This window comes from Vigna unguiculata, chromosome 5 (assembly GCF_037176805.1).
Source record: "Vigna unguiculata cultivar grain cowpea cultivar isolate G323 ecotype 2 chromosome 5, ASM3717680v1, whole genome shotgun sequence".
NCBI lineage: Eukaryota > Viridiplantae > Streptophyta > Magnoliopsida > Fabales > Fabaceae > Vigna > Vigna unguiculata.
In genome coordinates this window covers 18,077,773-18,089,385 of record NC_140796.1, presented here as the reverse complement: position 1 = coordinate 18,089,385, position 11,613 = coordinate 18,077,773, and the positions used below count along the sequence as shown (strand labels likewise).

The following is an 11,613-nucleotide window of genomic DNA, read 5'->3' as shown; positions in this document are numbered from 1 at the left end:
GGAAAAAACTGAGCAATTTAACGTCTGTCAAAGACTGTCAGACGTTAAATAACGTCGGCCCTGCAACAGCAGACGTTAAATTACGTCGGCCCTGGTACAGTCCGACGTTAAATTACGTCTGTCAGGGCACACCAGACGTCAAACTGCACCATTTTTTTAAAAAAATTTGACTGTTTTTACAATATCCACACACCTGAAAATCAGAAAATTCCCAGAACAATTTCATAAAACTTTCAGCACAATTTTAGAGTTACAGTTATATATAATAGAACTAAAGTTTCAATATATATTCTAAACTAATATAAATAACAACAAACTAAAAGTTTCAACATGAAATTCTTGTACAATAAAGTTTTTAAAACGAGTTCTAATTCATGTGGTATCAACTCCATCTCTCCAATAGATATGCTGCCCATTCTTGTCTTAGTGTGTGGATAATGTCATTTGGTAGAGGTGATGGATTCTTGAATCGCTAAAAAAGTAATACAATTTCATTATGTATGAATATCATTCTTTAAAGTTTGATATGATTTATAATATGTGAAAGATATATATAATTACCTCTATCCATTCATCTTTAACTGCAGCTCGAATGATTGTTCTTATCCAAGACATGACATAATATCCACATTCCCATGAATCTTCTTGCTTGTTACACTGAACATTACAAATAAAATAAACACATCAAAGTCATAAGTTGACATACAGAAATTAATAACTTTAAAATGAATGAGTTCTAACCTTTGGATATATGACTTTAAGTTGTTGGCCTCTAGGTTTACCCACAATTCTAATGAAATTTTGGAAACATAAAACATATATAAGTTTTTATAACTAAGTAGATACATAGGTTAGGATTGAAAAAAAATAATACTTACTCTTGTAACATGTTTTTAAAAGCTGGTGGAATCTTCCTATGGCATGAACAAAACCATACAACTAGGCATTGTCTTGGAATGATGAGACAAAGTTGCCAATGATACCTACCATCAATCACAAGTACTTAGCCAAAATAATTAATAATACTTCACAAAATATTATTAGCAAAAACACTTACGAATCAATGTATGGCGCAAAGTAGATCTCTCTATTTGACTCAACCATCCATGTTTGCAAATAAAGTTTGATTTGGTCAGGTGAGTTTCCCGAAGGTTGAATTGTTTGAGGTTCAATGAATCCATAGACGGAAGATCGACCTTGGTCCACAATGACTTTGTCCATGTACCTACAAGAAGACAGTTAGGTATAATATTAAAAGGTACCAATTCCTTGCTTTAAATATGAAATACAATAAAAAAAATCTTACATGCACCATAGTTGTATGACTGAAATATTTAACATCTTGTCTCCTGTAATGATCTCTAGTGCATCATTCAGGTTTATGTACAATGGGACATGACAATGGAGGCCAAATACTCTTAACTCCCACTCTAGCTCTACCGGTCCTCTTTTCAACTTGTGTAATTTCAGAAGCAGCTTTCCTAGAGGATCATCTTCTGCTTCCGCCATTTCATCATCTTCACGTATAACACGTGGACGTCGGACCGGCTGTTTTTCAGGACGAGTGGACTGAAATAAAGATTTAGAAAGGTTTGACGTTAAAAGTTTTATAAATTGTAAGATTGAACTACTAAAAACATGATGTCATAATACCTTTGGTGGGCTAAAGTATGGCATGATCAATGCTTTAGGCCAAGCAATAAATGTGCCTAAAGCTTCCCCAACAAATTGGATTTCTGAAGTTGGCACAGGCACTTGGGCATGGGGATCTCGAACTTCATCAATCATCACACGCACATGATGGGGCAATAGAGGAACACCATGGATAGTCTCCCCACCCTGAAGTTGTCGTCCTATGGCCACTACGCGCGGGGGGTCTTCATCAACCAATAGCTCATACTGACTTGTGTAGTCAGTATGATCTACACCAGAGCATGAGCCTTTTGTACTCACACGTTGTCCTATTGGAGCTTGAGTGGGTAATTCCATGTTCTGTTGCTGCATGGACTGAAGCTTTTCTTCAAGTGTTCTTTGTATTTGTTGTTGCTGTTGAAGTTGTTCCATAAAACGTTGCTCCATAATTCCCATGCGTTGGTTGAATCTTTCCTCCATTTGTTGCTCCATCTTCCTCAAGGCCTCTTGACTCAACGATTCATTACTTCTTTGTGGAGGACCAAAGTAATCTCGAAGACCAATGGCACCTCCAACACCACGCACACGTCCTGGGTGCTCTGGCCTTCCAATTGCCGTTGTGAGTATATCGTCCCGACCATGGCCAACAAACGAACCCTGAGTCTCTTGCTCAATTAATTCATCCTACACCACAAAAGAAAGTTTAATCAAAAGGAGAAACATATGAACTATGATAGTCAAATAAGATTTGTACTTACTATTTTTTGAGATATGATTTGAGCTGATTGTGATGTCATTTGCCCATCGGACTTAGTCCGAGCAGCCTTCCACATCTCGTACCTAGGAATTGCATCCACTAGGTCAGGGGACTCAAGTCCCAGAGTCTGTGCACGCGACTTTTTCAATTTTTTCTCCAATAATGCATAACCACCTCGAGAGAGTACATGTGGTGTATCATTAAGTCTTTGTCTTTGTTGGGCTGCTGTCCTTGTTTCCTGCCACACATAACATTATTTAATAGTTTGAATACAGAAATGTATGACTAGTGTCACTATAAACAAATTTAACAAACAAACCTGCCAGTCTCCAGACTCTCTACATGCACGAAATTGCATCCACTCCTCCTCCGAGATTTTGTACTTCTCACAAGGAGTGTCATGTTGTCTATCTCCAAACACATATAAACGTGTGAGCCTTGCCTTGAAGTCCCTCTATCTGGTGGCTATGTGAGATAAGACTTTCTTTCTAATTCGCTCAGTGTTCGGAGTAATCTCAAATTTGTGCTGTTTAAAACATAAAATATGTTATGTTAACAGTAACATAAAAAAATACTATAGTTGGTTTAAGTAAACATACCACAAGATCCTGCCATAGAAGGTTCTTCTCGACCTCCGCGACGTCATCCCAACATGCAATTGCAATAGAAACTTTCGTTTTGGCCAACATTCCTATGTAGCTACGGTACTTTTTTTCCCAAGAGCCACTGGGTTCACCCGATCGAGGATCAATGTGGACTGGCATCCTCTCTCGTCGGTTTGTGACATCCGGCAACCGAGTCACAGATCTACCAGGTCCCTCCTGGTCTGATCCGGAGCTTGTCATACCTGAAACATATCATTAGGAAATGTTAACAATGAAAATATACTCAATTAACCTCTATTATATTAAAACAGGAAGAAAAATAAAAAAAAAAGTAAATGTGACAATATTATTAAATAAACACCTATCAAGAAATTGTGTTCTCCCATATGCCTTCATTGTGATCACTTCGAATAGCATGGATGTCATCAGTTACATCATCAACTCTGTCTTGAATGGTTCTTGATGAGAAAGACGTTGTATCAAGTATGTCTAGACAATCTTCATCATCATTTACGTGCATGTTTCTTCCTTCCAATACAACTGACAATTTCTGATTGGCTGGATCAATGACATAAAAAATTTGTCTTGCTTGACTAGCCATAATAAATGGTTCATTTGTATCACTCATCTTGTTAAGATCCACCAAAGTAAAGCCAAAGTCATCTGTGCTAACACCCGAATTACTATCAACCCATTTACACTTGAAAACTGGCACTCTAAAAGTCACATAATCAACTTCCCATATTTCGTGTATTATTCCAAAGTAACTCATGGATGCTGTAACTGGATTCTTGTCCTTAGAACTGGCAAAATGTATAGATTCAGCTTGAAGTGTAACCCCACTATTTTGAACTCTACTTTTGTCATCTTCCATCTTTGAATAAAAACAATGATTGTTTATGTAGTACCCGCCATATGTAATGACATCATTGTTCGGTCCACGAGCTAGCCTCAATAGAGTTTCAGAAACATTTGGAGTCGCGTAAACCTTTTTCTTAAACCATGATAAGAATGTTTTGTTATGTTCATTAAGTGCCCATTTTTCACTCATTCGTGGATGTGTTGATTTCGTTTCATCAATGTGTTGCGTTATGTAAGGAATGACCTCTACAGTGTTGTTTAAGATGTACAAATGGGCTTGATCAACTAATTTTCTACTAACACTTTGAATCTTCACTCCACGCACACCCTTACCTTCACATTTACCTTCATGTCTAGTCTTAGGAACTCCAATTGGTTCACAACTTGGCATATAACTTGAGCAGAATTCAATGGCTTCTTCTGCAATGTACCGCTCTATAATAGAAGCTTCTGGTCGATACTGATTCTTGACATATCCCTTTAAGATCTTCATGTATCTTTCCACTGGGTACATCCATCTCAAGAAAACTGGCCCACATAATCGAATTTCCCTCACAAGATGAACTATCAAATGAACCATGATATCGAAAAATGAAGGTGGAAAATACATTTCCAATTGACACAATAGTCTAATGGCCTCATTTTCCAAATCGTCTAACACTCGAGGGTCAATAACTTTCTTGCATATGGCATTGAAGAACATACACAAACGTGTTAGAATACCTCTGACAAAAGTAGGTAAGATGGCTCGAAAAGCTACTGGTAAAAGTTGTTGCATCAACACATGACAATCGTGAGACTTTAAACTGACTAACTTTAAATCTTGCATAGAAACAAGGCTACTAATATTTGAAGAGTAACCTTGGGGAACCTTCACACTTCTTAAACACTCACAAAAAATTTGCTTCTCTTTTCTAGAAAGAGTGTGACAAGCTGGAGGCAGGTAGGTTCGTCTTCCAATTGATTGTGCATGTAACTCAGAACGGATGCCCATTTCAGCCAAATCTTGTCGTGCTTTAACTCCATCTTTAGTCTTTCCTTTTACATTTAGTAAAGTCCCGATGACGCTATCACATACATTTTTTTCAACGTGCATCACGTCTATACAATGTCGTACATCAAGTTTACACCAATATGGAAGATTAAAGAAGATTGATCGTTTCTTCCAAATGCTTTTTTCCGTGGTCTTTTTCTTTGGATGTTTCCCAAACACAATGTCAATGTTTTCCACTTGGTTGTATATTTCTTCACCATTGCGGGGTCTCGCTACAACTTCATCCTCAGGACTTCCATTAAATGCTTTTTTCATTCTACGATAAGGATGATTTCGAGGAAGAAACTTTCGATGTCTTGTATACACAGTTTTCTGACCGTGCTTCAATTGAATATAACTCGTGTTTTTTTCACAAATGGGACATGCAAAATGACCTTTAACACTGTAACCGCTCAAGTTTCCATATGCTGGAAAATCATTTATGGTGCAAAACAACATTGCACGCAAACAAAACAATTCTTCAGAATATGAATCATACACATCGACACCTTCTTCCCATAATAGTTTCAAATCATCGATCAACGGCTTTAGGTACACATCAATGTCATTTCCAGGTTGTCTAGGACCCGATATCATCATAGACAACATCATATATTTCCTCTTCATGCACAACAAAGGAGATAAATTGTAAATCATCAGCAAAACTGGCCACGAACTATGTTTGCTACTTAAGTTCCCATAAGGATTCATACCATCTGTAGCAAGTCCAAGTCTTAAGTTTCTTGGCTCAGCACCAAATTCTGGATATGTTTCATCAATCTTCTTCCATTGTGGAGAATCAGCTGGGTGTCGAAGAAGATTATCACACTTTCTTCCATCAACGTGCCATTTCAGGTTTTTTGCATCTTCTTTAATGGAAAATAGTCGTTTGAATCTAGGAATTATAGGAAGGTACCACATCACCTTAGCAGGTGGACCATCTTTGTCTTCATCGCCACTATTTCCATCAATTTTCTTTTTAAACCGCGATAAACCACATGTTGGACACGCCTTCAGTGAAGCAAACTCGTCTCTGTATAAAACACAATCATTTGGGCATGCATGTATCTTTTGATATTCCAAACCCATTGGACATAAAACTTTCTTCGCTTCGTAATTACGGATAGGTAACGTGTTATTTTCTGGAAGCATCTCCTTTAACAACTCCAACAATTCTGTGAAACTTGTATCCGTCCATCCATGCCTTGCTTTTAAACTGAATAATTTCAAAGTTGCTGACAGTCGCGTAAAGTTAGTGCATCCTGGGTACAATTGTTCCTCTGAATCGGACTTAAGAGAATCATATAAATGAACTTTTCCAAAATTCTCCTCCCCAACATCACGTACCATATCTTCTAAATGATCATTCATCCTGTCATCTACATAATCTGTTCCTCGTGACGTTGTAGGCTTGTCTAATACTTCTCCATGCCAAGTCCAAAGTGTATAACTTCTCATTATACCAAAGATGAATAGATGATCACGCATTGTTCCTAAGTCATGACGTATTTGATTAAGACAACGAACACAAGGACAAAAATATGTCCCGTTACTTGAGATTGCGTGTTCTTGAACATATTGCAAAAACTCAGAAACCCCCTTTTCATACTCTTCACTTATGCGACGCTCATTCATCCAGCTTCGATCCATACTATATGTTCGTAAAAAACTCAATCAATCTCAAACTTTTAACTCTCACAAGGTGAGGCCCTACCCATTCGAAAAAATTATTTTTCATAATTTGCTAACACATGTACAAATAAGTCAAACATCATAAATTTCACAAAATTTCGACAGCATTTCGCATTGGTCTCTGAAGTACACGAAATGAAAGTGATTAATCATGATCACAATCAAGTATGCATCCAGAGAACAACACAAATTAGTCTCAATCGAAATTTTATGAAATTTATGCGTAAACTTCAATGTACACATTGTAGCAAATTATGAAAAATAATTTTTTCAAACTGTCCAATCGGACAATTCAAGATTTAATACAAACGATTAAAAATTTAATCATTTGTATTAAATCTCAAACGGGAACTAAGTTTCGCTCACTGTATACTATAATATCTAATAATAATATTCAAAAATAAAATGCAATGAGAATTATTTAAAATGCATATATCTAATAATAAATATAATTTTATTTACTAATTTTACAAATATTATTATAAAATTTTAAATAAAATATAAAAATAGGCCAAAAAAATTAACAAAAAAATAGTCTAAGACTAAAACTATAATGACATTTATAAATTAATACAAGTAATTCTATACATACAATGAACAAATATATACATACAATGAAAAACTAACCTCCTCTAATTGAAAGACGAACTTTGAGAGGAAGTCTAGGGTCTTCGCACACTGCTGGCCAAATGGGAACGAAGAGCAAGTGGGACGAATCTCAAAACGCTGCAAATGGGGATGAAAACGGAAAATAATCGGTTCAAAACGCGTAAAATCAACCCATAATTAAACCCTAACAAGTTTGATGGCCAAAACCTTTCGAAACTCACCTGGAGGGGGTCGGATATGGCGTCGCCGGCGGGAACTCTCGCGAAAACGATGAACAGCGCGAAGGTTCTGCGTTTCGCGCAGAGATAAAGCAAAACTTAACGTCGGGGGTGTTATGCCCGACGTTAAGTGACGTCCGGGGTGGGGGAGGCCGACGTTAAGTGACGTCTGGCGCGCGCTGGTCCGGCGTCCCTTGACGTCTGTCGAGCTGGGGGCCGACGTCCTTTTTTAAGTGACGTCGGGGCGTTTTTGAACAGACGTTAAGTAACGTCTAACGTGGAGCGGGCAGACGTTAAAAATGTCTCATTATTTACAAAAATGCCACCGCGCATTTTTAACGTTGGGCTTTTTTTAGGCAGACGTTATTGGAGTGACGTTAAAGGCCTTTTTTGTGTTAGTGGTAGGTGGGCTTGGGCCTTAGTCCAAGTCACTTAGTTCGATTGTCGCGGGCCTTAGGGGTTTTGCTGGTAATGTTAAGATTTTTTCAAGTTCTCGCTTAGTTTCCTTAAGTTACCGGCTTAGGTCGGTTACTTCTTTAACGGCTTAGGCCGGTTGCTGTTATAGTGGTTTAGGTTGGTTACTTTCATTTGCTCGGCATACGTATGGTGATTATTTGCGTCCTTGGCAGCTATGTAGACGAATCTTATGGCTATAGTCGGGCTAAGCCGCCTAGGTGTAGTACAATAACTATTTTTTGAAAAACACTTGCTACGTCAATTATATAACAGTTATAGCAGTTATATGTGCTTTTAATCAATTAAGCACACTCATAGTCACTAATTACTAATCGATTATAACAATAAAAGCTTAAAAAGCTTTCAAAGTTATTAGTTAGATCTTAGTATAATCAATTATATTATTCTTAGAGCTTCTCAATGTTATAGTGGTTGTAATTATTAAAAATAACAATGTTAGTAAAAGATTATTACTCATACTTTGTTTTAGAAGAATTACTTGACATCCTGAAATTGTTGTTGGGTTCATTGATTGTCCCATAGTAAAGGTTAGGTGAATCAAGTCACAATCGAATCATAATGCATGTGTTATTATGAACTACATCTTTTTACCTAGTGGTAAATGCTTAATCGAAAAATTTGTATCAAAGTCAAGTTGCAACACTCTTAAGTAGAAAGCGTCATGTCCTGACTATTAGTTATAACCTTTGATATAGCAGTAATTAAATTATATGTATGGTAAAATCTAAATTTAGACTCTGTTCAAACATAACTAATTTTCATATCCTGCAAAGAATATAAATGATAACTTTACACAAATTTGTTTCAGAGAAGGGCTACTTGCAATATCCGAACCTCAAAAGACTTGTTGAGGCTACACATGGAGCACATATTATTTCCTCTAAATTGAATTTCTTTATCTAAGGGAGTTTTATGATGTAAAAGTTTCCAAAGAACAAGATCTTTGCGAAAGGAGTATAATCCTCCAAATCAAACTTCTGCAATCAGATAAATAATGAGAAGCGTGAAAGAAATTCCTAGCCACTTTCTTATTAAGGGTACCACAACCATCCAAGGTTCAATTAGAAACATCAAGTGTGTGAGAATCAAATTTTGAATGGTTTCCAAATCTGGAATGGTTTGTTAAGAAAATGACAAAGACTAAGAATTATCATTCTAAGCATGAACAACTTTAGAAGTAAGACGTAGATTCTTATTAATTATAAGAAATTCCATTTAACTCGGAAACATGAATTAAAACATAAATTGTTAAGTTAACCATGTTCCTCATTTCTCAAGGTTCAAAGAGTATATTATCAAAAATAATATCACACCATTTAGTAATGTTAGACCAAACTAAAGACAATCTTATTATATGTGTATTCAAAAGTTTAGATCTTATCAACTTAATCCAAAATATATATAAAAAACAATACCAACCAAAATAAAGCAAATAAAACTTTATTTTCTTCAAAATTATTCATTACATGCAAGTCATGGTCATGCCAAAGCATTACTGTAAGACCTATTTATTTTCTGCCTTTTATTTTAAGGGTTGCCCCAATCGATTGGGCCTAAGGGCTGGCCCAAAAAGGGGATTCAGACTTAATATGCCCTAGTCTCACCCATTCACTTCACTCTACAGAAATCGCAGCCGTCAAGCCCATATCTCCTTCCCCAGAGCTCTGCAAGGGTTTAACCCCAATCTCGATCCAGTGAGCCATGTCCCATCTTCTTGATTCGTGTAAGTGTTCTACCACTCCTACATCCCTTTTTCAGTTCGTATGTTCGTGTTTCTAGCTAGGGTTCGTTGTGAGATGTTTTAAAACTCGCTCTGTTTTTCTGTTCCAGCTCGTTCATCTGTTCTTGGAACTATTGTGTCCCTGCTGTTGAAGTCGAACCTTTTCTCTAGCTATTTCCAGGTAAGGGAAGTTAGGGTTTATAGTTATTTGCATTTTTGGTATGCTTTCTGAGTTTGAATCATATGCTTGAAGTATGCTCGTGGTTTGATTGTCTGATATTGGTGAAAGTATGATTTTTTTTTGTTCTGCGTTTTCGTGAGTGAACAGTGGTGAGCACTGTTTTTCTCGCCCAAGCGAGCGTGTCTCGCCTACACGAGACTAGCAAAGGCTCGCCCAAGCTTTTCTGCGCAAACTATCGCTCAGGCGACTGACTTTTATTTTGAGCGAGGCGTGATCTCGCCTGAGCGAGAATCCGCAGGGGCCACTATTCTATTGCTCGAGCTCTCGCCTAGGCGAGGAGGGGCTCGCTTGAGCGAGAGGATCTCTCGCTTGAGCGAGGTCTTCTAGCCTGAGCGAGACTGGGGCAATTTTTGTTCTATGGTGTGAATGGCCCACTGATATGGTTGCTTGTTGTATGAATTGGGAAGCATGAGATGTATGATTTGTTGCTTATGCATGATGTCGGTATTATAGGAACTTTCTGATTAGTTGGTGAAACATGTACAAAGTGTGAGTAGGACGTAATTCCATGACTCTTGTAGTGAGAGCTCATGGTGGTGCCCCACCCAGTGGATGTAATTCCATGGGCCCTCCTAGGGGGAGTCCATGGTGGTGCCTCATCTATTGGACTTAATTCCATGAACCTCGAGGTGAGAGTTCATAGTGGTGCCTCAACGGGAGGACGTAATTCCACGAGGGTAGTGTGGTGGTGCCTCAAGGCCAGGACGTAATTTCACGAAGGCCATGTGGTAGTGCCTAAAGTAAGGATGTAATTCTGCGAAGGCCTCATGGTGATGCCTCACTGCTAGGACATAATTCCACTATCTCGTGGTGGTGCCTCATTATGCGTATCCGGATAGTCTAGTATTGGAGTTTTAAATGGTTTGGTACCTCATGTGTGGTTTTTCGTTATTTATGCTTGACTATGTGATTGGATGTTGAGTGTTATGATGTAAAAATCTTGTGCACTAGCTTACCCTTCTGCTTGCTTGTATGTTTGTGTGTGGTTTTTCTCCTTTGCGATGATCATCAATAATAGGGATGCTGCAGCTTGATGGTTACGGACGGGTATTGGGCTCACTATGGAGCCCATCGCTGAAGAAGTTGACTAGTTATGATTCTCTTGTCTGTACAAGACCTAAAACTACTATTTCACTAGTGTACTTTGTTTTAGGCCATGTGGGGCCTCTTTTCATGTAAAATGGGTATGTTTGGTGTACTATGTATCTTCATACTCTAAACTCTATAGTCTCTGAATATTCATGTATGTGAGGTTTTATTAATCTGAGGTTATCCAGTTTTTGGGATGTTACAATTACTATTTAAAAGCCGTCAAATGTTGTTTATTAATATCGTTTGTGAAAATGAATAATGTTTTTGGTTTGATATCAAAATTGATATATTTAGCAAAAAAATAAAAATTTTAAATAAGTCTTTCTTATTTATTCATTTTTATAATAAAATTTAAATATTTAAAATAGATATTTCATCTTGAAATAATTTTTTATGTAAATAATAAAGAAAAAGATTTTGACATTTTATATAAATATAACTGAAAATTTAAAGAGATAAAAGATAAATTATTTTTAAAGAACCAAACCTTAATAAATTTATTTTACAGAAAATCGAAACATATATTTAAATATAACTATTATTTCTTTTTTTCATCTTTTTCACATGCTTAAAAGTCTTAGGATTTTTTAATTATTTCAATCAATAAAATATGTTCACCTTACCACCATCGTAGGTCTATAAATGGGTTTTCCCATCTTCGCTTCTTCTCACAAGT

General features: G+C 36.9%; 1 protein-coding gene across 1 annotated transcript; it reads right to left on the bottom strand.

Moving 5' to 3' along the window:
* Positions 1–284: 284 nt before the first annotated feature.
* Positions 285–6,740, bottom strand: LOC114184424 (uncharacterized). Its single transcript, XM_028071734.2, has 10 exons — positions 4,024–6,740; positions 2,709–2,791; positions 2,391–2,627; positions 1,654–2,316; positions 1,307–1,569; positions 1,058–1,225; positions 879–983; positions 742–790; positions 562–657; positions 285–472 (listed from the first exon to the last, which is right to left on the bottom strand). Exons 1-10 carry the CDS (start codon positions 6,536–6,538, stop codon positions 383–385), a joined length of 4,269 nt encoding a protein of 1,422 aa, XP_027927535.2. The 5' UTR covers positions 6,539–6,740; the 3' UTR covers positions 285–382.
* Between the last annotated feature and the right edge of the window lie 4,873 nt (positions 6,741–11,613).

What these genes read in the sequence shown, in the direction of transcription:
- LOC114184424 (XM_028071734.2), bottom strand. Translation starts at nt 6,538, where the DNA reads ATGGATCGAAGCTGGATGAATGAGCGTCGCATAAGTGAAGAGTATGAA. An exon ending in TTTAAAAACATGTTACAAGA is followed by an intron (nt 791 to 878) that starts GTAAGTATTATT and finishes AAATTTCATTAG; the next exon opens with AATTGTGGGTAAACCTAGAG. An exon ending in TTAAAGATGAATGGATAGAG is followed by an intron (nt 473 to 561) that starts GTAATTATATAT and finishes TTACTTTTTTAG; the next exon opens with CGATTCAAGAATCCATCACC.